General features: G+C 38.3%; 1 protein-coding gene across 3 annotated transcripts in view; it reads left to right on the forward strand.

The window, feature by feature from the left end:
• The window catches only part of TTC28 (tetratricopeptide repeat domain 28), a 1,879,863-nt gene that overhangs the window by 593,415 nt on the left and 1,260,174 nt on the right, over window positions 1–26,274 (forward strand). For all 3 annotated transcript variants that reach the window (XM_044068299.1, XM_044068301.1, XM_044068300.1), the window contains exon 2: window positions 14,159–14,306. In XM_044068299.1, the coding sequence (XP_043924234.1) occupies window positions 14,159–14,306 (148 nt within the window). The remainder of the gene's footprint in view (window positions 1–14,158; window positions 14,307–26,274) is intronic.

Consider the following 26,274-nt stretch of genomic DNA (forward strand, 5'->3'; position numbering starts at 1 on the left):
AAAGCATATGTAGTTTATTAAATATATTTTTAATAAACTACATATGCTTTTAGCTATGATGATCACTTGGAGTTTTTGGTTTTTAAATTTGCATTTCGTTCTCCTGGGTGACCTTTGGCTGCTGGTGTTTGCATTTTTTATTCTAACAATAATAATAAAGTAAGTGTCGTAGTGAATGGTTGGTTAAGTAAAGAAATAGACATGAACAGTGGTATAAGACAGGAGTACCCTATAAGTCAGTGATGGCGAACTTTTGGGCTCGGAGTGTCAACAATTTGAAAAATGCCTGTCTTGACTCTGCTGGCATTTTTAAACCCCCCCCCCCCCAAATGAGAAAAAGAGAAACAATTCTATACGTGCACTGATAATTCTGCTTAAAATAGTGCACCAAATAATTATCCTACTTAACCTACTTTTAATAGTAATTTTGAATTGAACTGAAAAAATATGGAATACACTGCATTTGATTTGATTAACATCAGTTAATGACGTTTTTTGTTGCTGAGTTTTACTAGATAAGTGTAGGGTTACATATTTCTTGTATTTTTGTTCATTCAGTTTCCTTGGTAACTCGGGTGTTGGTGAACATTGGTGTGTCACCCAAAACATCGTGGCATGTCGTTTTTGACATGCATGTCATAAGTTTGCTATCACTGCTATGTGATATTTTACTTGCTTTAGTAGTGAGTATAATAGAGAAGCTAATCAAAAAATTAAGAATGCAAAGCTTATAATTCAAAAGGAAGCTGAAATTCCATTTATGATGTCGTATGCAGATGATATTGTTGTAACAACTAAAACTAGCGAATGGCTGGAGAAGTTACTTATTTAGTTGATTCTTTAAAGGAAAGAGGTATGACTCTTAATAAATAGAAAAGTAGAGGAATGGGGGTGACATAATAAAAATAGCAGGTATACCATTTTCCATGAAAGAAATATCTGTTTAGGGATAAAGCTTGATAAAGAAGGCAATAGAAAGGGATGGGATATAATATTAAAGGAAATAAAAGATATTTGTGTTTTATGGAAAACCTACAGATTAACTTATAAGAAAAAAGGAAATTTGATTAATTTGCTATTATTAGGAAAGATAGCATATTTATCAAGTGTTATTATGCTTCCTAGAATATATGAAAAACTTGTATTACAAAGATTTTTCTCCTTATGGGAATCTAGATTAAAACTTGTTAAAAGAGGTATATTATACATGAATAAAGAAAGAGGAGGAGTAGGCATGCTAAATCTAATACTATATGCTGCATCATTAAATTTGTATAAGATACTAAAATGGTTAAATGAAAAAATGTGAATTTAGTGACAAATGTATTTAAATACAAGTATAAGGAATTTTGGGAAACAAGAAGTAATAAACAATTGTTTTGATGAGGAAGTAGAGAATTACCAACAAAAGATAAAAATGTGGAAACTAAAGATGAATGAGGGTGAATAAGATAGAAAAAAACAGGTTTAAAAATATTATGAGGAAATATTATTGTATTAACACATGGGAAAATAGCCCCGAATTAAACATTAAAGCAATTAAAGAAAGAAAGAGTGTAGTTATAATGTTAAATATCAAGAGTTTGTATGGAGACTGGGAATAAAAAAATACACTTAAAAGCAAATATCCTTTACAAAAAGAAAAGTGAAAGAAAATATATGAATTTTGGTGAAGAAGAAGAAACAAAAGACCATATTTTTTAAAATGTGAGAGAGTTAAAAACTATGAAAAATTATTTACAGAAAATGTTTTTGAAACTTTCAAGAATAATGAGGATATATATATATATATATATATATATATATATATATATATATATTTTTTTTTAATAAGTTTGATGTGTAAAAATATGAAAATTACTTTAAATTATTGTATAAGTTTGTAAATATATGTATATAAATAAAGGACCCCTACTCTTTTTGATAGATGCCATGGGATCTTCATCATCCACCTAAGCTACAACCAGCTGAAGCTGATGGGACCTTGGTTTAATGTATCATCCAAAGGATGACACATGCAGAAGTACAGCAGCCCTCTAATTTGTCACTACAATATCAACAATCCAATCAATTGGTGTGGGAATAGAATCCACAGCCTTCATCTCTTCTAGCAACAAAGGCAAGTGGACTACCTGTTGCACCATTGATATTGCAATTAGATCTCATATATATATATATATATATATATATATATATATATATATATATATATATATATATATATATATAGAGAGAGAGAGAGATAAATATAGATATATAGAGATAAACATTTACCTCTACATCTTCATCTACATATACATCTTTTGAACATATAAACCTAAAGAAGATGTTTGGTCTTTGCTGTATTAAAGAAAATTCTGATGTTCTTAAGATGTTTTTTTCCAATGAATAATAGTGGGCTATAATCAAATACAGAATACTGAAAACAACAGTTATGGACCTATACTTACCCTATCAAATCCAGTGTCATGATTTGGCAGTTTTTAGTACTTTGACTCCAGATTTAAAAAATGAGTACTTCATGCAAGTAGTGGCATCCGAGTATGTGAGAATTCTGTTCATAAGATTAGGACATAAAAATATTTTGTGGAAACTCTCGAGAAAAATATTGAAAATCTGTAGTGCTGGAGTATGTATGTGATTTGATTTACTTTAATGCAGCTTTGTACTTCGGGCAGTCTTTTTTTATTTTAACACCAAAATGCAGTGTAAATTTATTACCTCTTACTCAGCAGAAAGACTACTGTTAGCTAATGCTGTTCCATTTTCCACAGTGTAATCAGTTTCTGTACAGAACAAAGCTTTGGGCACAATTCTTATTATTTTCAGTTTCTTACCATTCACCTTTCAGTGATATAGTTTTAAGCTATGGCAAACTACTTTAAACATTATGGTCTGCTCTGTCCTGATTCATAATTTTGGAGACCTGTTTGAAAATTAAAAACTAATTTTGCCTGATATGACCTTTACGCTTTGAAGTCACTTTTTTTTTTAGTATATCATTTTCATGCTTTTTTCATCCTTTAACTGTCTCTCTATATTATATTCCCCGTTAGACCTTCTCCTCCTCTTCTATCAGTGCTCTTTCTTTGACCATCAACATCAGTTCACTACTACAACCCCTCCCTGGCCAGTTAGTTTGACTTGCACCTGGACCAGCTGCAGAAAAAGGGTCTATTAGCACGATCACAGAGGCCAGTGATTCAAAGATGCATTAGCTGCAATGAGGAAAGATTTCATTATTGGCTAATATGCATGTCTCTGTACAACTCTGAGATTACCACAAGAGTTAACAGGCACTTTTTTTGCTGCATTTGTTGCAATTCCTGCTGGCAGCTGATGCATCAGCAAATGTACCCCTGATTCCTTTCCCTAGACATGTAAACACATTCACATACATGTGTGAGCATGCCCTACACACACACACGCACGTGCACACACACACACACACACACACACACACACACACACACACACACACACACACACACACCCCCATCGGTTTTACCTGTCTCTGAGTTTACAGAATGTCTCTGATGTTGCCTTCTGTTTTTCTCTGTCATCATAATCCATGCATGATTACATTCACTCAGTGATGTCAGTTATCAGAGGTTCGTTCTTCTTATTGTTCAGGAAATGCATTTAGATGCAAGAGACCTGTTGCTTTTTAACCTTTTAAGTGGATTAGATTAATATAATGAAATAATGCCTGGTATCATCTAATGCTCTCCCCAGCTTTGTCCAGACATCTTGAGCACAGTTCCCACATGTCATGACTCCTTGGTCAGTCAGTAATCCCAGACATTGGAGATCTGCATTTCTTATAGTTCAGTAAATGCATTGTGATGTAAGGCCTGTTGCATGTCGTGATGCTGCACCTCTTCGGAGTAAGCACTGTGGTGGGGCTGTCTGTGAATCAGAAATGATTACTGCCAGCAGTAGAAAGGGCTTACAGCTGGTGGCCACCTTTCTGAATCCTGTTCACTTGCAAATTGTTTCACAGCATAGTTCGTGTTCTTAAGTTGCTTCCTCCGGTGCCATTTGAGGAGTCATGTAACATGTCTGTCTCTCTGTAATTATTTTTTCTCTTTGCATCTATGAATGCTTACTTAAATGTTTTCTGAAAATAAACTTCTCTGAGCTTATTTTAGAAAAAGGATAGTTTACTGAGGAGGCTAGAGTGAACCCATGCACCCCTGGAAACACCCCAACAACAGCCAACAACTCCATGAACGCAGCCACTCAGTTTAATACTTACTTCACAGAATCAATTCAACAACTTACATTGACATAGACCAGCCCCAACCACACCCCCTCCTACCCCAAACTACAACAGTTTGCACCCTCCTAAAAGCAATAGCCAGGTTACACTAAACACAGTCTCCACTAACACCATTATTATCAAATAAACTTAAACCCACTACCTCAGCTGCTGAGACTCTCCCTGCTGATTTCCTGCAAATTGCAGCAGTAGCACTTGCAGAACCTGTATCCATACTTATAAACAGGTCATTATCTGAATCTTATGTCCCCACCATTTGGAAAATCTCCCACATCTTACCCTTACACAAAGGAGGTAACTCCACTGAAAAAATCTATTGCCCATTTGCAATTAAATTCCCTCACTCAAAAATTCTGGAAAGTGTCATACACACCCAACTTCTGGACTGTCTCCTTACACACAAGCTCCTTTCTAATACTTAACATGGTATTCTCCCCACTCACAGCACCATCACATCTCTACTGTCCTGTACTAACACAGTTAACCAGCATAGAAACAATGATCAGTTTGTATCAGTCATATTCCTGGGCCTGTCCAAGGCCTTTGACATGGTCAACCACTTCAAACTCATCTATGTCCTCTCTTCCCTTAGCCTCAGTCACCCCACTATCACCTTGTTCCAAAGTTAACTAGCAGAGCATCAACAGGCTGCCCGCTGGTAACAAGATCTTTCACCCTGTCTCCTTAGGGGTTCCGCAAGACTCCATCCTTGGCCCTCTTCTTTTTTCTCTTTTTAAGGACCAACTCCACTCTGCTACACCCCAGGCCTCAGTGATTCAGTATGCTGATGACACTACCCTGATTTGCTCAGCTTCCTCCCTTAAAGACCTCTATTCCATTACTCAAGATTCCTTCTTATCCACTAAATCCTAGTTCACTAGCTCCCAAATCCCAAACAAAACTTCTCTTCTACCCAGCCAGATACACCTCCCCATCCACAACCTTCAGTATCCTCTGTAAAAATAAAACTATTATCACCCCAACAAACCACACCATATTACTAGGAATGGGAATGAACAATAACCTGACATTTGATATTCACATAACCCAATCCATTAAAAAAGTTCATAAAAAATAGGTCTCCTATATAGAAACAACAGATTTCTGACAAATAACACGAAAGCCACCATTGTTGAACCCACCCCCTCTGAACTCTCCTGTACACCTCCCCAATCTTAATCAACCTCCACAAGACAGATCTAGCCAAACGCAAAGTCTATTACAATAAAATCTCCAAGTTTGTCAATAATGCCTCATACAGGTCACATCACTGCTCATCACTTAAGCAGCTCAACTGGCTTGAACTCCCTCAACTTCTTCTCTTTAAGCAACTTACCTTCACCCACAAAATACTGCATCAATCAGAAAAAAAAGCTGCCCCCAAAGATATTATTCAGTCACATTCCTCCTCAAGACCCCTTCGCTTCAGCAACAAACTACTTCTACATACCACCAAAGGTAACAATTCAGCAGGTAATCACTTTTTTCCAACTACATCTCCAAACACTGGAGTAATCTACCTAACTCACTAGTAACTAACTCCTCTTCAATTTAAAAAACTTCTAAAAATGCACCTTACTAACACCTGGCTGTGCACCTGCACCTTCCCTGGATTACCTGTTCCTCCTTTTCACTCTAGTATCATTATTCTTACTCTGCTAGCATGATGTACTAATGGTAGTTTCACTTTAACTGCACATAATCATGTGGATATACCCACTAAATGTAAACAACCATTTTATGTAAATTACCATTGCTCTACTTATTGTGTCTGAAACCAACATCTTGTATGTATTTGTTTCTCACTTGGCTGTATTTGTTTCTCTGTTGTATGTATTTGTTACTCTTGTAGCTTTTCTCCCTGGCTTCCAGTGAAAAAGGACCTGTGTCCAGTCAGACTCTCACTATAAACAAATGTAAAATAAATAAATAAATAAATGTTAAACATAGAATGCACTGTAGACTCTGCATTTGGGAGGGACCTTTACAGATAACTTCTCACAGACAAAATGCATCTTTCTCTCTCTTAATAATGCTGGAGGAAAAAAAAAACAGAAACAGCAGCTTCTAGTAAAGCAGAGAAACTCATTGTATTGTTTGATTTTTCTTTTTCTTGTAATATTTGATATGGTTTATGGCCAGTTACTAGTTTTCTAAAATACTGCTGGTGAAAGTACTTACTGAATGTCACACAGTAGAAAAGTGGAGGCTGAGGGAGTCAAACCCTGGTCTATAGCTTATTGATAACTTCTACCTTTAGTCTTCTGCTCTAAGCCTGCTTAGTTTAGTAACAGATTAAAGAGAAAAGAAGTGTAGCTTTTTTTGTTTGTAATTTAGTGCTAGAACACTTGCCCCGTCTGGAGCCCCATTTGCAAAATAAAGCCTCGGAAATATCACAGTTTGTCTACTAAATAGTCACAGCATGGGTTTCCAGTATTTTACTTAAGAGAGGAGATTCCTACAGCGTACTAAAAAATCCCACAGAGGACAAAATCACCCTATGTACTTTGTCATTGTCGGTTTAAACTGAAGTAGATGTACAAGGCATTTTAATATGCAGTCTCGCTTCTTATGTAAGTGAGTGTCTGCTTACTGCACCTAGTCATTTGCATATGCATGATGTGTTGACCTTGATATAAGGCTTTATAGTATCAGTGTATTTGCTTTGGAAACATGCACAGAAAATACCCTTACACAAAGTGTGTCCTTTGATGACAGCATCATTGTGGATGACATTAACGACTTCTACTGTGGTTATGCATAATTCACTGTCTGTTCACTAATTCTGCTGCCAGTACAAATTCTAAATCTTCCTCAACAATTTAATTACATGCAGTCATCCTGCAACAAATCTGAATCTGAAGCCATTTCATTGCTGCATTCTAACAAGAGCTGCCTTTTACCTTAAAATTAGAATCAATTTGTGTACCACAACCACCACTAGAAATTGAAAAGCTTTTAACTGGTGTGGTATCTGAAATATGTTTCATTGAACTTAAGCCAGTCATTTGTAAAGCAGGTGACATCTTTACGGCTGTGACAGTCATTGCGAGTTTGAGAATGATACTGACATAAAATGACAGGGAAGATGGGCACATATGTAAAGAAAGATGTTTGCCACTTGGAGATAGAAAAGTTTCAGTAATGCTCAGTGAGACAGTCATCTGGTTGCTGGTCGGTAAAAGCACAGCTGTAGGGAAAACAAAGGGATATTCCACTAATATATGGAGGGGGTAGGGTTATAAATTCATAGACTTCACACTGATGTGTATGACTACCACACCGACCATATTCGGGTAAACAGTACTTATCTACAGGTCTATATTACGAACTCAAACAGTCAAATTGCCGAGTACAAAAAGATTGAGACATATACATCAATCTACCACTTCACTGAAATGCTGAAACACTGAAAATCATAACATCTAACCATCATAGTTGGCCAACACCGCCTTCCTGGCTCCGCAGTGAATGTGTAAAGGAAAAGACGTGCTATCCAACCCTACAACTAAAATTCACAACATACAGAATTCCAGTACTCTAAATAGTGAAAAACTCATTGAAGCACTGGTTAAAAATGATATTAGGTAAGGAAGCTGAATACAGTACCCAAGATTTTCTGACAGCGGTTGGTATTCCTTTAAAAATATACTCACTGTGATGGTATATGTCATTTGCCCCATTTACTATGCTGTACTTCAATTAGTTTCTTCTTCACTTTCTGTTAACAGTTTCATGGCTTTTTCAGTATTAACAGTAGTGGCATTCTGTATATTGTGAATTTTAGGTGTAGGGTTGGCGATCATGTCTTTATTTTATGTATTCACAGCGGAGCCAAGGAGGTGGTGTTGGCCAACTATGATGGTTCAGTGTTATGATTTTCAGTGGTTAAGCATTTCATTGAATAGGTACAGTGGCTATAAAAAGTGTACACACCCCTGTTAAAATGCCAGGTTTTGGTGATATAAAAAATGAGACAACAGTAAATCATTTCAAAACTTTTTCCACTTTTATTGTGACCAATAACCTGTACAATTCAATTAAAAAACAAACAAATCTGTTAGGGGGAAAATATAAAAACATACAATAGGCTGGTTACATAAGTGTGCACACCCTTACACTAATACTTTGTTAAAGCACCTTTTGATTTAATTACAGCATTCAGTCTTCTTGGGTAGGAGTCTATCAGCATGGCACATCTTGACTTGGCAATATTTGCCCACTCTTTATTGCAAAAGCACTCCAAATCTGTCAGATTGCGAGGGCATCTGTTGTGCACAGCCCTCTTCATGTCACTCCGCAGATTTTCTATTGGATTCATGTCTGGACTTTGGCTGGGCCATTCCAAAACTTTAATTTTCTTCTGGTGAAGCCATTCTTTTGTTGATTTGGATGGATGGTTGGGATCATTGTCGTGTTGAAAGGTGAAATTCCTATTCATCTTCAGCTTTCTAGCAGATGCCTGAAGGATTTGGGCCAAAAGTGACTAGTATTTGGAATTGTTCATAATTCCCTCCACCTTGAATAAAGCCCCAGTTCCAGCTGAAGAAAAGCAACCCAAAGCATGATACTGCCACCACCATGCTTCACTGTGTGGATAGTGTTTTTTTGGTGATGCAAAGTGTCGTTTTTATGCCAAACGTATCTTTTGGAATTGCGGCCAAAAAGTTCAACCTTGGTCTCATCAGACCATAACACATTTTCCCACATGCTTTTGAGAAACTTGATGTATTGTTTTGCAAATTTTAGCTGGACCTGGGTGTTTTTCTGTGTAAGAAAAGGCATCTTTCTTGCAACTCTACCCAATAGCCCAGAGATATGGAGAATACAGGAGATTGTTGTCACATGTAGTACACAACCAGTACTTGCCAGAAATTCCTGCAGCTCCTTCAGTGTTGCTGTAGGTCTCTTGGCACCCTCCCTGACCAGTTTTTGTCTTGTCTTTTCATAAATTTTGGAGGGATGTCCAGTTCTTTGTAATGTTGCTGTTGTCCCATATTTTCTCCACTTTTTGATGACTGTCTTTACTATGTTCCATGGTATATCCAATGCTGTGTAAATTTTTTTGTACCCTTCTCCTGACTGATACCTTTGAACAATGAGATCCCTTTGATGCTTTGTAAGCTCTCTGCAGGCCATGGCTTTTGCTGTAGCAGGCAACTGAGTAAATATCAGGAAAATCCTACTAGGACAGCTGGACTTTATTTAGGGTTAATCAGAATCTCTTTGTTTGATGTCAGGTGTGTACCCAAGAAGAATGAATGCTGTAATTAAATCAAAAGGTGCTTTAACAAAGTGTTAGTTTAATGGTGTGCACACTTATGCAACCAACATATTTTATGTTTATTTTTTTATATTTTTCCCCCTAACAGATTTGTTTTTCAGTTGAATTGTACAGGTTATATAGGTCACATTAAAGATGGAAAAAGTTTTGAAATGATTTATTGTGTTCTAATTTTTTTTTTATATATCACAAAAACCTGGTATTTTAACAGGGGCGTGTACACTTTTCATATCCACTGCAGCTCGACGTATATGTGTTGATCTTTTTGTACTTTGCAATTTGACTATTCGAGTTCATAATATAGACCCCTTATTTACAGCAATAGCAGCTGTGCAGAAGCAAGGCATTTGCCTGCTTTGCTAGTAACTCATAAATGTTATAATGTTTGTCTCGGCATACGTCATTCAAACAGCTACCTTAATGATGCCCTTACTTCAAAAGTATCACTTCTCACATTATCATATTATGGTGCTACAGAAAGATTACTTCAATTATTTCTCAGGTTTTTTTTATTTTATTGTACCAAAAAATGTCTCAGAGGAATAAGAATGAATGGCATTTGTGGGAAGAGCTCTAATCATGAAGGAGTGAGTGAAGCAAGTTAAGAACTTGCTTGTGAAAGAAAATAATACTGATTCAGTGATTACAAAGTCAAGGACACAGTAAGAAACTCATAATTAAAATAAATAAAAAAGAGAAGGACTTTCTACGTCTTATTGTGCAAAGTAAAATCAACTGGTGTGGCAGCAAATGCAAAGTATAAGGCAATGGGCTGTAAATGAGTTGCTTCCTGTATTATAGTGTTTGACTCCCTTATTCTCCGTTTGCCTGGCTGCTGCGTGATTCTGAGCAGATGTTTTAAGCAGGCAGTGTTCCTGTTTGTCCCTGAAAAGGGACTCTTGTGTACAGTTGCCTTATCGAATTAACAGATAGATAAATATCTGGCATTCTTAGGAAACTGCATGTATGCAGCCAGTGTGAGAATGTTAAGCAATGCATAAAGATTAGAAGATGAGGTCTAATAACATTCCTGACAATCTGGTCACCACTAGACAAGCTTCTGATACTATCCCACAAGCCGAGATTACTGATAAACTGTCCAAACTCAACATTAACTCATATATAGTTCTCTGGATTGGTAGTTGGCTGTGTGACAGAAGTCATACCATTAAGGTTGAGGGTATTTGCTATAGGCAGAAAATTGTCACCAGTGGTATCCCACAGGGCTCTTTTCTGAGACCCTCCTCTTTGACATATATTTCTGAGACATAAAAACTGATATCAAGGTACTATGGCTAACTAAGTTTGACAATGACTACAAATTGTAGGTGGTTCATATGTTGTTCTGATATTTTCTAGTAAGTGCTGGTCCAAACAGCTGCTTGCGAAATTTATCATGGGCTTACCATCACACCACTCAAGAAACACAACATAGTTTCCTTTGGTAATGATTAACATCACTGCTACTTACCATATAGATAACATTCCATTTAAATTTGAGACTGTCTTCAGGGACTTTGGTATATATGTTGATAACAGATTCTCCTTTGACCACTGTGTCTTTGTGGTCATTTGATAATCTTTTTGCCTTGCATAACTTATCCTTCATGGTACCTCCTCCAGGTCCAAAGAACTTAAAATCACATATTCATCCCTTATTGTGTGTCATTCACTATAATGCACTCTGTGGCACAAGCCTCACTGAGCACCTAAACCAGCTTGTTAGTCCTCAGTGTTTCCTCACCAAGATAATCTCTGCTGTTAGTACCCTTAGCTACTTGAATTGACTAAAAGTCCTGTTCTTTTAGTTAGCACCAAACAGACTCCTTAGATGTGATCTTCATTTAGCCTCCAGTACTGCGAATGATCCAGCACCCTTTGAACTCCTTCACCTAAATAAAACCAGCGTTAAAACAAACACCATTCTGGAGATTTAAACTTGTACTGCCACATCAACACCACCAGATGGTGAGACAGATACTTAGTCCAACGACATCCCCTCCATTTCTAGAACAGGCTGCCCCTACTGGTCAAGTACAGTACTTCCCTAGCAACATTTAAAACCAGTCTAGATGACTAGATGGGCGATCACAATTTTTCACTGGGGATATGTGGAGGAAGTTTGCTTAATGGGTGATGTTGTTAGTCTTCCACCAGTACTGGGTAATGTGGCTCAGCTTCTTGATGGATTCCTTTGGTTGTGAGTTTAATAAAAGCCTATGAACCGTAAAAACGAAGTTTGATCTGATGACCCTGAAGAGAGTGAATCATTGGGTAACAACCACAGGGAGCATCAGGAAGATGTTTCTTAGAGTAGCAATGATGATTTTGGAATCTATTAACTCATAGTTATTAATTAGCTGCAACTAGGAAAGCTGGTAACATTGTGGTATAAGGAGGCTGTGCCTTTTTTTCCTGAATCGTCCTGGTGCTGTGAAAGCTTGTTATTTATTTTCGTTTTTTTCATTCCTTTTTTGCTTCCTGCTTGATTGCTTAAATTGCTGATTAGGAAGACATGGATTTTCACCAGTGATTTAGATACAGTAGTTTTCAATGAATGAAATTGCAGCCATAGTTATTTTTTCCACAAAATATAACTGTATATTAATATGGAATTTATTTATTCCTCTGTTTTATCCTTGTTTCTTTGAGCTAAATATTTTCTTTAGTAGTGTTGAAGGGATATGTTGTTTGATACTATATACTAGTTGTAAAAATTGAAGCATTCTGCTATAAGATATGTTTGATTAATCTGGACTGTGGGTCTAGCTGGACTTAACCCGTGACCATTTTCTATCTACTAGATGGACTCTATGGGGGAAGAGAGATTAAATCATGGAGTCAGTCCTCAATGGCGTGTGTAGGTGAAATGTTTACAATGAGAAATAGCGCATGATTGAAGAGAGCAAGAGAGAGAGAGAGTGTGTGTGTGTGTGTGTGTGTGTGTGTGTGTGTGTGTGTGTGTGTGTGTGTGTGTGTGTGTGTGTGTGTGTGTGTGTGTGTGTGCGCGCGTGTGTGCAGTGTTTAGGTCAAGGCTTTGTGTATGTGGAAAGATTAGTCTAAGGGAATGTGTGGGTGGAGTGTTTAGGTTAAGGCAGTGTTTGTGGATGGGGGTTATGCTGAAGAAGCATGTTTGGAGGGAGAGTATATGGCTGGAACTTTTAGGCTAAGAGAATGTGCATCATGATGGATTGGCTTGATTTGGAGTATATGAATGAGAGATTCAGTCAATGAAGTGTGTGGTGGAGTTTTTAGCTTAAATGATTATGCAAGTGGAATTTTTAGGTCAAATGACTGTATGTGGACTCGGTGGAGTGCTTAGGTCAAGGGAGTGTGTGGGTATATGAAAACTGTCACATCATTTAATTGACTTTCTTATCAATAGGTGATTGAGGCAGTTTTTCTGGTGGCATAAACTCCACGATGCTGGCAAAGAATGACTGTGGCAATGACTTATGAAATGCTCTGAAAGAAAAAAGGAACCCAAGTCATTTGATAGATGACAAAAGATAAACTGTCTTTAATAACTGATGTGTGCATATTGTAGTCTGACTCTTATCCTTTGATTAACTGTTTGATAGTGTTTCATCAAAACTTTCAAAATGATTACAGAGTAAAGCTAATTTAACTTATTTTTGTAACATTATAAAGTACTGATAGTATTTGCCTGTCGTAATTAATGGCTTACCTACTTCTCATGCTTAAAACAACTCTCTTTGTGCTATATTTCCTAATTACATCACACTGCTGAAGTTTTTGTGATTAGATACATTTCATGTATTTGCCCTATTCATTTACTTGCTTTTATCTAGAAGTACTTCCTTTGAAAATACAGATGTAGGTAGCTTTCCATGTACAACATGAACATGTGACATTACGGTGGTTAACACTAGTAGCTGACCCAGAGCGGGTGGTCATCTGTTGCTGCATCAAATGCATAGTAGTTGTGAGGCTAAAAATACCTATATAAGGTAGATCTTTAACTGAGCAAGTTTGTCTGTTTTAGAATTTACAGTTTTTGTATAATGTCTCAATGTATCTAGTAGTCGCATCTAACAGAGAAAAAAAAATAGAACTTCAGAAGGAGAAAGTGTAGCTGTTTTCTGTAATGTTCTGTGCAGCTAGACTTTGCTGAGAGAGTAAGACCATAAAGAAAAGAAACTAGTCCTTTGTCTTTAGTAAACTGAATCAGTTTTATCTGAGAGTAGCTAACATATACTTTAATGTGATCAGCTGTTAAAAACAGGAGTAACTTTTATGTCTTTACATCATTGCTTGCGTACTTTTAAGTAAAGAATATTAAAAAGGTGAAATGTAAGAATTTTATAGAAAAAATTTGACAGTTGTGTGTTTGTGCATATGTGTTCCAGGATTTTTTAAACGTTTGTGAATTCCCGTGAAAAGCAATATGTAAATGCAAAGCAAAACATTCTGCTGTTCTCTGCATAAAATGTTCACACATCAAAACGTTCATACTACAAATTAAATACAAGAGTTTTGAATAAGTGAATACTGCTACTGTTGAATTCAGGTGCAGGTTTTCATGATAATTCAATTAAAACTAACTATTCTTACCATTTCTTTCTCACCAGGCATACTTCCGACAGGGTGTTGCCCTCCAGTACCTCGGACGCCATGCAGACGCACTGGCAGCATTTGCGTCAGGGCTGGCGCAGGACCCCAAGAGCCTCCAGCTGCTGGTCGGTATGGTGGAAGCCGCCATGAAGTCCCCTATGCGAGGTACACTTTATTTACTTTTTTGGCAACATTTTATCCATTTTTGTTATTTTGTTAGTTAACTGTATTGCATCTTATCTGAGAATGAGGGTGTGCGATTCAGAGTGTAACCTCTGACTGTTGTTTAGCAATACAAAAACTGAATGTGGTACTGCAGAATTCTGTACTTGAAATGATCATATTCCATTGGTCTTATTTTAATTTGTCAGTATTAGTACTTTACTTGTCATTCAGGTAAAACAAAAATACCAGATATTACATTTACTCATCTGTTGCTCTGCAAGTAAATAATTGGTTAAATTAATCTCAAAATTACACACAAAATATAATTTGTGTCATAAAGAGTAACAGGCTTACAGAGGGAGAAATGATTATGAAAGGGATATTTGTAAAGGATCAAAGTATTGCAATCAGTAATGAACTGAACTAAAAGACTTGCATACTAAAGGTATTATTTTGCCTGCAAGGATTGTTTTATCTTATATAGTGAGGAGTCATGTATATACCTCTTACTTTGCACTTCAGCATTTGTTACAGCAAAGGAAAGAGTCCAGATTTAAGAGGCGTACAACATGCAAAGACAGTGAAACAATTTTAAACATGAGAACAGGTAATACACCATACGCTTTTGCATGATGTATTATAAAAGAAGTAATTCATTTATTGTTAAAATTCAGTTTCAAAATCTGCAGAAGCAGGTCTGTTAGAAAATGGCTAGAGCCCTATATAGCTACAATAAATTCTTTATGATTCAGACAGTATTTAAAATAAGGAAGAAAGTGAGAGGTTTTAACTTAACAAAAGAGCCAATAAAAAATGACAATCATTTCCTAGCCATCATGTGTTTGCGTAGTCTGATTTAATGTAAAGTAGATAGCATGTTTAAGATCAAATGGCAAGGTTGTACTAGCTTTTTAGTCCCATCTGTATGCACTGAAATTGTTTGTATCATATTTGTATGAATGTGGCTTCTACTGCATGAAGACCTCAAGCAGCCCTCAAATCAACATAATGACAGATGAGAGAAGTGATTACATTACTTTTCTAGCTACACTGACTGTACTTCTTTTTGTCTTGGAGACTGTGGCCCTTGCCTGAATTTGTTAGTCCTCATATAACACCAGTGGTCATTTGAGTTTGAGACCCCTGTTCTACTGCTTGTTCGCCATGTTCATTGGGCATCACGCAGAACTTCTATCAAAGCTCTGCCTGTTTGTTTTAAGGATCTCTTTTAAGTTTTCTTCAATAATATCATCACCTGAAGTACCAGACATGCATACAGTAAAATAATTCGTCTGTAGAATGATCCCCAATGTTTAATATTGATTGAAAGATTATTATATTTTGTCATGCATTCGCTACAGCCTTTGCATGAATGATCCATAAATGGGGCTCTCTTGCATGAAAGCTAAACAGTGGTGATTTCAATACCTGAAACAAACTAATATGCATTCTTTTCATGGAGCCTCTCAAAACTTCTTTGCTTGAGAATCCTGGGCAGTAACAGAAGTAATGGGGGGGGGGGGGGGCAGTTTTAAAGATTACTCTAATTCATTTAAAACTTTAATAGAACAACAGTTTTTGTATCAATATACATTTTCAGAACAATGAGACGTATGTCACTGTAATGTTTGTCACTGAATATAATCCACATTGATTTACCAAAATAAAAAAATTGAGGGGCAAGGGGAAAACATGACCTTGCATATGACCTTAATTCAGGAAGCAGCTTGGCATACCTTGCAGGTGGTTTGGGCCTGAATGTAATAACTGCTCCCTGACAGAATGCTGCGCCTGGTTAGTGCAGTCCCTGTACATCTGGCATTGACACATCTGTTATTCTGAGGAAAGGGAGCTGGTTCCTTCATTAGGGATGTCAGTACATATTAAGTAAACAAAGGAAGCTTACACATCTCCCAGTGTTGTGATGCAATCGTGTTTACTACATTGTCTGAAGAAAGAAGCACCTGAGAAGGTATTACCAGAAAACATGCAGGAGCAGTTCATTGCATTAATGCGCCAGAGCTTCTAGGAACACAATGATTTTAGTTGCAGTTTTAGCAATTGGACATCTGTATGTCTCATGTATTTAAAGGACCTCAAGTTAAATTTACATTCTGTAGTTAAAAGCTAATGCTATTTATGTTACTGCTACAGTCCAAGATGCAGTTTAAAAATTTCTGTGTAGAAAAAAACAGTGCATTGATGATAATTATATAGTTTGCATGTGATGACAAGCAACTGTGCCACCATCATTTAAAAGGTACTGCCTTCTTTTTCTTTTCATCTAACTTTTTTTTATAGCAATATAACTGCACTGATCCATATCATCTTTTTTTGTTTGTTTTTTGTTTTTGCCTGACCTGGATCATTTGCAGCATTTCAGATTATTTATTATGCATTCATTGTTCATTCAAGCAGCAGATTTGAAAACTTGATAAGAATGTAATTAATCTATTTGTATTTGCCCATATGAGCAGATTTGATGCAAACACCTCAATGATTTCACATAAACCCTAGCAATAAACTCTTTTTTTCCATGATGAAGATACTTAAGATGCTTCTTGTTTTGCCTTATAAGCTGATTTTAATTTCTGTCATAGATCTTTTTTTGCCATACACTGTCAAAAAGTCAAAGTAAACCTTATTGCCATTTAGACCCACACAAGAGTGCAGGCTAAACAAAATTTCATAGCTTCAAGCTCAATGTGCAGACCAAAAACGTATAAAAAATATATATAACAATATAAGTATAAAAACAGAACTGCAGCTATTCTGAATTGCCATTTTCTTTTGAAGGGCTAAATTCATATCAGCTTTATTCTTGTGATATTCAAATGTCTTGACAAGAAGAAAACAAAGGGGAATGGAGTTCCTGTCTAAAATGAGGGCATTTGTGCCTTCCTTTTGTCTTCAAACATGACTGAAATCAAGGTTTGCCATAGTTTCTAGAAGGGCTTCAAGTAATAACACTCACTGAAAACATTTTCACTTATTGGGGTGGGGCATAATTTGGCTGAAAATTCAGTGGGGTTTATGGAAGTTCCATATCTGAGATGAAAGGGCCTGACAGCAAAACAGTGATAGGGAGACTAATAAAGTTAATAAGTTTTTAACCATGGCATGTTATAAAATGGTAAAGAAAATTATCTTACCCAGACAAAGGTCATCAAAATAGAGTGGTAGATTGATTCAAAAAGATTTTAAAATGCATATTGAATGTTTTTAATTTCCCCCCTTTTCTGTCCTTATTAGCCATGAGGTATAATGCTTGATTTAAACATGGAGCAATGAAGCGAGGGAGTGTATCATTAAGTGATGCCACTTGTCAGAGATTGCATTCACTAAGCCTGCAGCTGTATGCTAGACCCAATAAAGAATTTCTGTAGTTTTTGACCTTTGATAAATGTGTCTGTGAAGCCCATCGACGTCTTTGTTTTAATTAACCACTTCAGAGTACATCATTTGGTTCTTTGTTTTCTATGCTCTTTTGTTTCTCTAGAATATATACATATATGAGAATATTGCACTTTTTAGGTTTTACTTTTAGCCCATTCTCTGTATAACGACTATTAATGTGTAAGTTCAAGTTTTAGCTTGTGTATGTCAAAAGAGGATTTGAGGATGACACCCAGTTTACAATCATTCACAAACTTGGTTAACTGGAGAATCCCACTTTTGATTTGAAGATCAGAAATGCATGTGCAGTATAGTAGAGGTCCTGGTGTGGATCTTTGAAGGACTCAACTGGTTACCTTCTTAGAGTGGTCACATTTGGTAAACTATGTTTCAGCCCAGCTTATAGTACAGACAACACACCATTCCAAACTGAAGATGTTGTAAGACAACTTGAAACATGAATAGATAACGCCCTCTCATTTGATCATCATGTTACAACAGTGGTTAGGAAATACTTTCTGGTGTAGCTGTTCTCAAAGCAATTTCATTTGGATCCAATGAAGTCCTTTCCTCTCTGTATTTTGCACTGATCTTATCCATCGTATAATGCAGTGTCTCTTTTGGGATGTATCTTACTAGACATATTAGGCAGTTTGAGAGACCCAAGAGGTTTCCAACAAAACCGATCATGGGCATAAAACACTTGAGTTACCAGGAAAGGCTGGAGGCTGTGTTCTTGTATTTATTGTCTGTTAGACTCATTAGATTTGATTTGTGCTTTGCATTTTGGACTATTAGGGATCTGGCAGTCCAAAGGCTCTTTTATCTCCACAAATCAAACAGTCCAGCAAACACCAGGACTAGAGATCTGAACCTGCTTTGGCAAATAAACAACTCATGGTAGAGAGACAAATTCATCACACAAACAGCCTATAATTGCAAAGTAACTTGCTAAGGTAAGGGAAAACAGCTCCTGAACTTTACAAAAAAAAAAAAAGCACCAAACCAGGCATGCCCAAGGGTCAGCTTCCGGTGATTTCTCCTGTCCACCTGGTGAATCTGGGCATACTGGGGAAATGCAGCAATTACCTCATGTACACAGACAACCCTTTCCTCCTACCACCCAACACTACAGCATGTGAGAGATGCACTTACATAGCCAAAATGGAAGCAAAGCTCTCTCCCCCCAAGATTGGGCTAGACAGTCAAGAGGAGAAGGTTAACAACCACACTACACCTCAAGCAACACACAGCCCTTCTAAACCAACACCCACATATAGCAACACTAAATCCACATATGCAGAGCCCCTTAACTGTAACCTGCCCAAGGAGCATGGACCTCTGAAGCTGAAACGCAAACAAACACCAATCACAACCAAAGTGTCACATAGCTCACAACACCAGTGTGCCACACAGCAACAGCCCCTAAGGCAAGATAACGTACCTAACACTTTAATCATAGGTGACTCTATAGTCCAGCACACTGATGTCCCACTCACCAGGTTGAACAAGGAGAAAATTACAGTGAGCTGCCTGTTGGGTGCCAGGATCCGCCACATAATGCATGCACTCAAGTCACTCCACAACAAGTACAAATATGACTCTGTCATTGTCCATGTTGGAGTGAATGACTTGAGACGTACCTCCCTGGACTACATGAAAAGAGACATGGAAGAGCTCTCGGATTATGTGGCCCAGGCAGGTATGACCCTAGCCCTGAGTAGCATCCTGCCTTCACCCAGAATGATACCACAATATAAGGACAAAACGATTGACTTCAACAATTGGCTAAGCCCCTGGTGTCATTCAAAGGGGATCCAGTATCTGTCTGCCTGGGATGACATGATTGACAGACCACGATGCTTTGCCAGAGATGGTCTGCACCTGTCGCCCCTGGGATTCAGGTTACAGGCTAAGGCTCTTGCCACCCCTATAGTGCCTTTTTTAGGCAAAGTTCAAAGGACAAAACCACCACCGTAACAGGTACAAGCATGCAAAATCTGAAGGTAATGCTACTCAATGCTAGAAGTCTAAACCTCAAAATGCACTCTTTCGAGGCACTCCTAAAAATGGAGAACATCGATATCTGTGCAGTAACTGCGACCTGATTCAAGGCTCCAGAGAGCACCCCTGCAATACCAGGCTACAACTCTTACCACACTTTTCGGCCACCAAACCAGGACAGAAACACTAAAGGTGGAGGAGTGTCCACATTCACCAAGGATATTCACAACACCAGGCTAGTTGCCCAACACAATGCATCTGAAATTCTCCAGGTGCAATTAACACTAGGTAAGACTGCAATCCAAATTGTAGTTTGCTACAGATCCCCCACCATGCTCCAAGATTCTCACTACACCTTTCTAAACATACTGGAAAATATTAAGATAGAACCAAACACCCTAATACTGGGTGATTTTAACTACCCTGCCATTAACTGGGAAAACTACTCGTGTACCAACACCTTTGCCCAACGGTTCTTGGAATTCATAAATTCCAACGCCCTGGATCAACTAATCCATAGTCCCACCAGGGGCTCCAATATCCTAGACCTGGTCATTACCAAAATGGGAAACTGATGCTCCACACCTATGGTCACCCCCTTGTTAGTCAGGTCTGACCATAAGCTAATCATCCTTTACATCCACATCCCACCCCCACCCCCCAGTAAGGAAACCTCCATAAAAAACTTCTCCAAAGCCAACTTCATGCTACTCAAGTCAGAAGTGACAAACTTCATGACATCTTTGCAGACAGGAACTGAAAGTTCAACTGCTGAATCCTACACTAAGGCACTGTACGAGCACATCCACTCATGCATGAATCGTGCCATCCCAAATTGAACCAAGATGCTCTCATCCAAAAAAAGGAAGCCAATCTGGTGGTCCCTGCCATAAACAAACTTTACAACAAAAGGAAGAAACTGTTGCAGAAAAGAGGAAAATCCCAGGTTGCAAAAAACTCCCTTACCAGCCACCGTAAGAAACTGAGATCCCTCATAAAATCCTCCAAAGCTAGTTACGAAAATAAAATTGCCAAAGATTCCAAAGACAACCACTAGGCATTCTATAACTAAGTCAGGAATCTAAATGGCAATGCTCAGATCTGCTCTGAGCTAAAACAGAATGGCATTAAATATACTGATCCCAAGGATATTGCCAAAATCCTGGCAGATCGATTCAGTGCCAACTTCACCCCCCTCTCACCCCTAAATGGCACATCTCAGTACCGGAAGTTTGCCAAATTCCAGTAATAATGGCCACACAGGTAAAAACGCACTCTCCAAAGCTAAGAATACAGCATCAATGGGACCAGATGACATCCCAGGCTGTGTACTACATGAACTACGATATGAACTGGCACCTCACCTAAGTGTCATGTTTAATCATAGCCTCACCTCAGGTTTTGTGCCCACTGAGTGGCGCAGAGCTATAGTTATCCCACTCCACAAGGGGGGATCCACCTTGGATCCTGGAAACTACCGTCCCATCAGTCTGACAAGCCTGATCTGCAAGGCCATGGAGCGTATTATCATGGAACTTGTAAACAAAGACATTGGCAACCTTCAAACACTGGACCCCACCCAGTTTGGGTTCGTGAAGGGCCGATCTTGTCTCCTGAACCTGAGTGACTTCTTCGAATCAGTCTCCAGAGCCATGGACAAGGGTAAGGTGATTCATACAGCCTATCTAGACCTTGCCAAGGCCTTTGACACCATCCCCCACTCTGGAATCATAGATAAACTTACTAAGCTGAGCATTAATTGCTATGTCACCCAATGGGTTGCTAACTGGCTTACTGATAGAACCGACACTTTAAAAGTAGCTGACTCCAAATCCAGCTCCAGACAAGTGGAGTACCTCAGGGTTCAGTCCTGGGACCGCTCTTGTTTGGCATCTACTTCTTTGAAGTACAGGCCAACACTAAGGGACTCTGGCTAACAAAGTTCGCAGATGACTGCAAACTGGGAGCCATTATTGAATCCCCAAATGATGTGGATACTCTACAAAAGGGCCTTACAGAAACAGATGCTTGGTGCCAGAACCATGGGCTGAAGCTCAATGCCAAGAAATGTATAGTTATCCCCTTTGAGGAAAAACATGTACCCATGAATTACCACATAGGTGGCAGTACACTAAACACCGAAAGAGTGACAAGAGACTTAGGGACACAGGTGGACAGTGTCTCACCTTCGATAACCACATTGCCACAAAAGTCAGGAAATCCTTCTATGTAGCACACCTCATCACTAAAGGCTTTTCATCCAGAAGAAAGGAGGTCATTGTCCCACTGTACTCATCCCTCATTAGACCCATTATGGAATACAACGCCCCGTTTGGTATGTACCTCTCAAGACATCTGCAACAACTGGAAAGGCCGCAGAAATACATCACTAAAAGAATCACAGGCCTAAAGCAGATGCCCTATGCTGACCGCTTTAAAAAACTCCAGCTACACTCTGTCGCATATCTTCTACTCAGAAGCAATCTCTGCTTAACATACAAGGCCATGTCAAACCCAGAGCTGTTGGACATGCTACACTTAAAGAAATCCCAATCCCTCAGTGCCACACGCTCCAGGGATCTAAACCTTGTCATCAAAATAAACAAAACATGCTGGAGGGATAGGTTCCTGACCCAGAGATTCCCCAGATAGATTGCCCATACATGTCAAGCAGAGTGCCTCTTTGGCCGTCTTCAAAAGGAACCTTGACGATTGGATGGGAGAAAGGAAATTCACCCCAGGGATCACGTCAGTCGCCCTGCTAGACAGGGGTCCAGGGAAGTAAATAGTGTGGGAAGAAATAGCCAGGGAATTGTTATGGCTAGGCTTGTATAGGCCCTAGGGCTGATAGCCTAGTACCAACCTATGATCCTATCCCTTCTCTGGAACAAACTTCCATTCCTTATCAAGCAATGTGACACACTATCTTCCTCTAAAAAAGAATTAGATAAATGGATGGGTGTTCACAAATTCACCCTTTTTTCATGTACAAAAAAGCTATTATCAATTGTTAAGCTTCAATAAATTCTTTGAATTCAACTATTTGGTGGCACAATCTCTTTTTCCCTTCTGGAGTTGACGGCGCTATGTGGTGGATTCCTTTGGTTTGGAGTGGGTGTTTTCAAGTATTTGTATTGGTATCCACATTAAATACTTTGACATTTTGTTTTTTCTTTTAAGATTTCTTAATGTCCAGGATAATCAGGTCTGAGATATTGATGTTTGGTCAGAACATGCTTATTTCTCAGAAATGATGAATATTTTTTGCTTTGTACAGTATGGATATATGCCACATTTTGTAAAAGAAACACCTCATTTCGGTCTGAATATTCAGAAAATGTTGAGTTGCTGACATGTCAGTTTCAAATATTAGTGTAAAGAAGCACCTGTTCACTTTTATTACTGGCTCTGGGCTTACAAAGATGCCAAGAAACATTACCTGTGCATAATATAGTCCAAGCAGTGTGATGTAATTGCTATTGGGCACTGTATTTTTTGAAAATGTTATTTATTTATTTGCAGTTTGTTAACCGGGAAAGTCCATTGGGCCAAGGTGAGCCCTTTTTCAATGGAGGCTTGGGGAGAAAAGCTCCATGTGAATACATATACATACAGCAAAATACAAATGTAAAAGTATAAATGTAACAAACAATATCATGTGACATTGGATCAGAATTAATAGAAGGTGTTATGAATATCAAATCAGTAGGATTAATACAATTGTATGTAATAAAGTAACATTTTGTTTAATAATGAAGGTAAATGTGTTATAGTTTATGCTTTATAGAGGAGAGAAGGAAACTGTAGAGTAAGGAGGGAGGGTGGAGGATAGCATATGTTAATGTTAGGTTGGGTACAGATAAGGTGTGGATGATGGAGGTGGAGGTAAAGGTGGAGGTATAGCAAAGAGGTTAGGAAGGGTGGGAGCAGGAGCATTCCCATATGGAAGAGAGATGAGATTGAAGTGAGGTTTTGAAGGTGATGGAGTTCTAGGAGGTACAAATGTGGGAAGGAAGTGAATTCCATTACCGTGTGAGGGAGAAAGACAGAAGGAGTTGACCAGGAGTGCATAATGGCTTATGTACTTTGAGTAGGTTTTGATTGTTAGATCTGAGGGATTGGTCAGGAGGATGCATGATAAAGGTAGACGACAGAGAAGGACAATCTGAGGGCTTAAAGATGAGTTTATGGGCACTCAGAAGTTGAAGATAAGAAAGATAGTTGAGGAGCTCTAGCCAGTTTAAAGAGTGTAAAGAGTCACAGTGATGAGAGGAAGATTTGGAGCATGTAGCAGACTTTGCAGATTTATTGTAGCAGGATGCCAGTTTAGAACTGAGGGTGGCTTGAAGATTGGTAAGGATGGGAGCACCATACCTGAGGGAAGGGAGCAGATAGGTAGTGGAGAGAGTGAGTTTAGTAGAAGAGGTAAAGATTGTGGCAGTAAAGCATACCAAGTTTTTGGTGGGTTTTCTTAGTAGTTTGAAGGTGAATATTGAACTTGATAATGATTCCTAGAAGCTTGGTATGGGAGAATACTTCAGTAGGTGTCATATTTTGGCTTGTTATCGAGAAGGTGTTTTGTCTATTTTGGTGTTTTTATTTGAGATGAATATCATAATTTTGGATTTAGGGGCATTAAGGACTAGGTGTTTGTTAAACATCCAAGCCTTGGTGCTGATGAAGGCTGTCTGAGTAGCTTGCAGTAGCATGGGGAGAGATTTAGCAGAAAAGATAATCGAAGAGTCATCAGCATATTGGATGAGTTTAGTATTAGGGATGCAAAGATAGAAGTAATTTATGAAGATGTTGAAAAGTAAAGGGCCCAGTATTGAGCCTTGAGGGACACCTGTGAGGGTGCCTAGGTAGGAGGAAGTACATTTATTCCATTTGACAGCCTGTTGTCTGTTTGAGAGGTGACTGGTAAACCAGTTGATTGTTGCCAGGGAGAGATTAAGGTGTGAGAGTTTAGAAAGCATTAAGCTATGGGAAATAGTATCAAAAGCTTTGGATAAGTCTAAGAAAAGGGAGGATACTACATTTTACTGGAATCACGTTCATGGTTGATATTGTCAAGGAATGATAGGAGGGCATTGGTGGTACTATGACTGGGTCTAAAGCCATGCTGTGTTGGGGTGAAGAGGTGATTGTCAAGAAGATAAGGCAGGAGTTGCAGGTAAATGCATTTTTCAAAACCTTTTGAGATGGGGAGAGGGTGGCTATGGGGCTGAAGTTGGAGATGTCAGAATTATTGCCTCCTGTATGTAGGGGAAGGATGAAGGCTTTTTTCCAGAGAAGGGGCACATAGGATTATTCAATAGAGCAGTTAATTAATATGCAGATGGGGAGAGCAATACTGTCAACAGCTAATTTGAGAAAGTCGGAAGGTAAGTTATCTGTGGCATTGAAATGAGATTTTGATTTATTAAGGAGTTTTTTTATAGTGTTGACAGGGATAGATTTGAGGAAAAAGGGAGGGAGGGGTGTGGTTTTGCTGGTGGAAGGCATGGAGTGTGGGGGGGGTAGGAGAGGGTGAAGAGTTTTTGGGGAATGAAGTGGTTAGCTTGGCTATTGAGTCAATGAAGGAGTTAAAATTGGAGGCTATGATATGGTTTGGGGCATTGAGGTCGGAGCAAGTGTTATTTTTCCTTCCGGGACTAAGGAGGGTGGAGATGCTTCTCCAAAATTTCTTGGTATTGGTTTTGTGATTATTTTGTAGATTAGAGTAATACGTTTTATGGTCAGAGGCTATTTGTTTTTTTCACTAAGTTTCGAAGCTGTTTATATTGGTTAAGGGAGCCCATTGTTTTGAGTTTATGTTGGAGTTTCCATGATTTGTCCCGGTTGTGCATGAGCTTTATGGTATCATTAGAGAGCCATGGGGCTGTTTTGGATTTGACTCTTTTACTCCTGAGAGGGACACAGCTGTTGAGTAAGTTAATAAAGGAGGAATTGAAGTAAGAGACAGCGTCATCAAGTGGAAGAGTTTTCAGAGCATTCTAGTTCATTTGTTTTAAACAGTCAGAGAAGGATCGTGGGTTGAAATTTGTGAGGGGACGGGTTGAGATATAGCTATGTAGTTGATGTATGGGAGAAGGAGAGCGAAATGCAAATGCAGGTAAGTGATCGCTAAGGGAGATGAGAAGAGTACCAGTGTCAGAGATATTGTTGGGATAGGAAACTAGTATCCAGTCGAGTAGAGATCCAGAAGAGTTATCTTTAGTGGGTCTGGTGGGAGAGTTGATTAATTGAGAGAAACCATATAGGTTAATATTGTGGGATTTAGCAGTAGAGTGGATGGAGGACCAGTTGATATTAACATCCCCTAGGATAATTGTTTCATTACTAACATTAGAAGAGAACCAGGAAATAATATCTTCAAATGTAGGGATCTTGTTGCCTGGTGGAATGTATAGGGCAGCAATACATATGTTTTTATGCTTGTTCATTTTTAGGAGAGCCATTCTTAATTCACCTGTGGCAAATTGAGGTATAGGCTTGGTGCAGGGAGTAAAAGTTAGGGAGGAGGAGAAAAATAGGGCTACTCCACCTTCTTTCCTATTAGTTCTCT

This window comes from Protopterus annectens, chromosome 4.part0 (assembly GCF_019279795.1).
Source record: "Protopterus annectens isolate FY-2018-M chromosome 4.part0, PAN1.0, whole genome shotgun sequence".
NCBI classification, from domain to species: domain Eukaryota; kingdom Metazoa; phylum Chordata; order Ceratodontiformes; family Protopteridae; genus Protopterus; species Protopterus annectens.